General features: G+C 32.7%; 1 protein-coding gene across 1 annotated transcript in view; it reads left to right on the top strand.

Annotated features, from left to right (window-relative positions):
• The window catches only part of LOC106475331 (ras-associated and pleckstrin homology domains-containing protein 1-like), a 19066-nt gene that overhangs the window by 2483 nt on the left and 11628 nt on the right, over window positions 1-4955 (top strand). The window contains exons 2-4 of the mRNA XM_022379472.1: window positions 307-743; window positions 1583-1657; window positions 2541-2747. Coding sequence (XP_022235180.1) covers window positions 307-743; window positions 1583-1657; window positions 2541-2747 — 719 coding nt within the window. The remainder of the gene's footprint in view (window positions 1-306; window positions 744-1582; window positions 1658-2540; window positions 2748-4955) is intronic.

The raw sequence follows: 4955 nt of genomic DNA, 5'->3' as shown, positions 1-4955 counted from the left end.
AGAACTTGATTGGGCTTTCATTACCATTTACCAAAATGTAAGCTTCTGTGTTTTTTTCATCTTCTAGCCAGTCAAGATGTAGAACTTGATTGGGCTTTCATTACCATTTACCAAAATGTAAGCTTCTGTGTTTTTTTCATCTTTTAGCCAGTCAAGATGTAGAACTTGATTGGGCTTTCATTACCATTTACCAAAATGTAAGCTTCTGTGTTTTTTTCATCTTGTAGCCAGTCAAGATGTAGAACTTGATTGGGCTTTCATTACCATTTACCAAAATGTAAGCTTCTGTGTTTTTTCATCTTCTAGCCAGTCAAGATGTAGAACTTGATGCAATATTAGGGGAACTTTGTGCTCTAGGGTCTCGCTTTGATAGAGAAATGTACAGAGGACATGCCAGAAGTGTGTCAGGAGATGGGGATGGTTTGAGGTTATCGGGAGCAAGTCCAGAAGTTCAGGGAGCTGCCCAACAAATATCTCAACTCTCTGGACGTGATTCCCCACGTAAAACAAAATATGATATTGGAGGGCCTCAGGAAAAAGATGAAGGAGGGCGTACCCAAAAACATGAGATCGGGCTTAGAACTGATAGTCCGGATAATGATTCGGCTTTCTCGGATAACGTGTCCATGCTGTCTTCAGAATCATCTGCCTCTTCAGGAGGTGGAGCAAACAGGAGTGACGTGTCTAGTCAGAATGTATATGGACGGCTAAGTCATGCACCACACACTCCACCGTCGTCCAAGGTAAATAAACGCAGTGGCTATATAACCTAGTTTGTGTAATTAAGACATTTGTGGGAAATTTATTTAGCATGTAAATACATATCAGTATTTCTCTCTCAGTAATGTAGATCTGTTAAAGAAATATTACTATAATTGTCATAGCAGCATCAATGAAATTCAACATGTTAACACAGAATTTTTGATACCTAGAAGAAAGACAACATGTATCTTAAATATAACAAAAAAAACTTCTTACTAACATTTTATCCTCCGAATTTTCATATTGTTTTTGCTTTTCTAGTCATCAAATAAATGTTTTAATATATTTTATTCAAGTTTAGTGTTATTGATAGTTCATATGTAGCAACGTTTCGATATATCAACTTCAAATGACCAATAGCTTTGTCCAAAAGTGGCAAAAGAATACCTGTAACAAATAAAGTTCATTCTACAAAAACAAGTTTTTTTGCTGTGAAAATATTTTGTAATTTGTGTCATAAACTGCAGAACGGGAGTTCACTGTTAACCTGTAATATTTCCGAGTTGTATTGTAAAAATTACCTTGAACTTGAAGAACTTGTGTTAAAAACACCAGTTAAATTGAAAAAATAAGATAATTTATTACTACATTTTAAGTAAACATTCTTTGTCATTTAGTTGTATGATTTTAAAAGCTACAATCTTTGAAAAAAGTTTAGATTATACAAGTGTCACATTATTACAACATCAATAAGATCAATAAACAAACCATAAAATCACTAAGAAAAGCTAACACTATAAAGAATAACTTATCAAAGTATGCATGTACTGAACATAGTTTAAGAGAGGAATGTATTAATCCGTTAACATTATGAATGTAGGATGACCAGGCTCGAATGAAATCTGATAAAATCAAACTTGCCATGGAAAAAATACAAGAATCCGACACTAAAAAGGTTAGTGATAGTAATGTAACCATAGGTGTGAGTATAGTATTGTGTTTAATGAAATGAGTCTACTAATTGTTACGTCTCTGGTCGTTTGTTAATTTCCCGTATAATTTCTTTCCCATGAAACTTTGGTGACACAAGTCCTTTCTTAAATAAAACTAGTTTATTCTTTCTCAATACAACTTTGCAATACACTTAATTTCCACAGTCACTTTAACTTAAACACACGCTATAAATCACAACGATTCATGCACTTTACTTACGGTCATTACCGCGCTTGACTCGATTGTCCGTCTCTGTCTGTCTGCAATTCTATTCTTGCTAGCTTATATACTCTAAAAACGTACATCCAGATTACCCTCATCTCTTCGTGAATCTTCTAGATATTCATCACATGTTACTAGCATCATGTGACTTCCGCTATCGTAACATATATCAGGGTTGAGAATTTCATGAGGATCTGCAGTTCCCCACAGATTTTTGTCTCGTGGATCTGTTAGAACCCATGTCGTACCTGTGTTAGAACCCATGTCTACCTGTTTTATACTGTTGGGACACCGTATATTCTGTTAGAACCCATGTCGTACCTGTTTTATACTGTAGGGACACTTCATATCCTGTTAGAACCCATGTCTACCTGTTTTATAATATTGGAAAAACAGTAGGTTTTACAAGGTATGTAACAATATATCATGTAGCTTACATTTTTTTTAATTTTCTAAGTGAAAAACCTTTCTGTAAGTTTGACATGAAATATGAACTAACCTGTTTACAACAAAAATCATTAAGTTTGTGTATGTGTGAAAAAAAGATACATACTTTATGCTTTAACATACACTGGTTGTCTGTCTGGTATAATTAAATATAAAATATTTCTCTTTCATTATAGATATTTATCAGAGTCTACACAGATGATGGCTGTACGAAAAGCCTTTTGGTTGATGAGAGAATGAATGTAGCACACGTATGTCGACTGTTGGTCGAAAAAAATCACACCAAGATGGACCTTCACTGGGCAGTTGTTGAATGCAATTTTGATCTACAATTAGGTAATTTCTGTTCTTTTTCTTTAGCATCTCATGCTAACAAGTCTCAGGTACAAAGTTATTTATGTTATCATTTAATAGTTCTGATTTTGGATTCCACTAAATATACATGAAATAAGAATGTTGGAGTTGTCAACCAGTTTTATTAAATTGGTTCACAAGAATCTAGTAGACTTTTTGTTTGTTTTTTATACATGTATCTTTTTTTATTCATCAATCTAAAACATTGCCAAGAAAATTGTAAACATCAAATATAACTCAACTTTTGTAATTTAGAAATTATCATTTTTCCAGTGAGTTCACAAACACTCTGGGATTTAGGTCCATTTCTTGCTTGATTTTCAGAAATATTTCTTTACTTGTATAAATTTGATTGAACTTATAGCTAGGAAAAATTATTATATTAAAGTTTGTACTCAGAATGTTTTTCAATAATAGCTTTGTATATATATACAGGGTTGTCCAAAATTATCTTTGCTATTTTAATACTTAATAATTAAATAACTAAAGGAATACAACCATGCAGTTTTCAACATCTTGTAGCCCAACTCAAACAGTTTTTATTGAAATACTGTAAACTTTTCCATGTGCCACAGTAGTGGCTCTCAGCACGTCTAACCGATATTTGCTGCAACGTGTTCACAGTTACAGTGGCAATAGCATCCATTATCCTGATCTTTAGCTTTGTGATGTTTGCTATATGTGTGCAATACATGATACCCTTAACATACCCCCAAACAAAAAAATGGTATATTGATGTCTGGTGAATTTGGAGATCATGAAATTGGCCGACCATGACCAAATCCATCTCATTGAACCTTGTTTAACATGTTTTAACCTTCCCTCACTTTCAGTGTTTCATCCATAATATAAGCATGTACTGTCGTCCCGTCAGTGTGGGGAGTAGTGTATGATAATGTGTTGTATATAAAGCACTAGAGATCGAGGCAGTTAAAAGGTTAAGTTAGTTAATTATTCTCATTGGTTTTAGAAGTAATTTTAACTATTATTAACTTGATCTTACAAATATTTTGATAAGTATTTGTGTGTGAACTGTATTATTATTTTAAAATATGCAGTTGAATGAGATTGGAATTTACCTATATTAACAAAAGAAACCTTATCTGTTGAATGATAGTACCTGAATTGACATATATAAAAGAGGGCAGCCTAGTTTTATGGTAGGTATATATAAAGGAAGAGTAAGTAACTGATGTTTAATTTTGTATCGAGTCTAACATGCCACAAAAGTTTGGTCTCTGTACTAAGGCACTCAACCAATTGACTCGATTAAGGCTTTAGCACAGAGGTCAAAACATTGTTTCAGATAATCAAACGAAGATTAAACCACGGAGATTGGTTCGTGCTGTCATTAAGATTGAAATCAACATAAATCATAGTATATGGTGCTTGTGATGTCATAATATCAGTTTGAGGTAATTTTAAAGATCGACTGATACCACTTTTATGTCGATAATATTTGTAGATGATACTTTCAACTGGCTGTCAGTTAATATCAGTTTATAATAAATTAATCCATTTTTCATGACAGCATACGTTTGTAATCGGTTTCTGTGGTAGTTGGAATCGCCAATACCGATAGTTGTCGATAATGCCACAATTGATGCCGGTACCAGTATAATAGTTGGTGCGTCTCTAATTATTTTTTCATGTAATTAATCAATGAGACTTAATTAAAAATACAGTACAGCATTACACCATATCTCTTCAATAATCTAAGTTAGCAACAGTTAAACTGAATACCAGAGTTAAAAACAAACTGATAAACAAAGCAGTTGGAAACTCCGAATGCTCAACTTTCAGACTTAATCTTATGAAAGTGATAGCAATATAATCAAAGAAAATTTTACCATGCTGTTAGCTCCGAATAAGACTACTGAATTGTATTTGATGCAGTAACGTTCCTTACCTTAATTTTGTATATCAAAACTAGTTATTTATATAGTAACTGTATAAGAATATTTTTTACTTATGTAAAAAGATTATTAATCCACTTTCAAAATGTATAACAGTGATTTTATTTGTGTAGTAAGATCATTTACTGGATGTAAAATAATAATAATATTTCGTTGAGACATTACTCTTAATAATTGTTCTCGGTTACTCTATTACTCTTAATAATTGTTCTCGGTTACTCTGTTACTCTTAATGATTGTTCTCGGTTACTCTGTTACTCTTAATGATTGTTCTCGGTTACTCTGTTACTCTTAATGATTGTTCTCGGTTACTCTGTTACT

Source organism: Limulus polyphemus, unplaced genomic scaffold (genome assembly GCF_000517525.1).
Source record: "Limulus polyphemus unplaced genomic scaffold, Limulus_polyphemus-2.1.2 Scaffold8413, whole genome shotgun sequence".
In the NCBI taxonomy this organism is placed as follows: domain Eukaryota; kingdom Metazoa; phylum Arthropoda; class Merostomata; order Xiphosura; family Limulidae; genus Limulus; species Limulus polyphemus.
The sequence above is the reverse complement of the archived record's forward strand: the minus strand, read 5'-3'. Positions and strand labels throughout refer to the sequence as shown.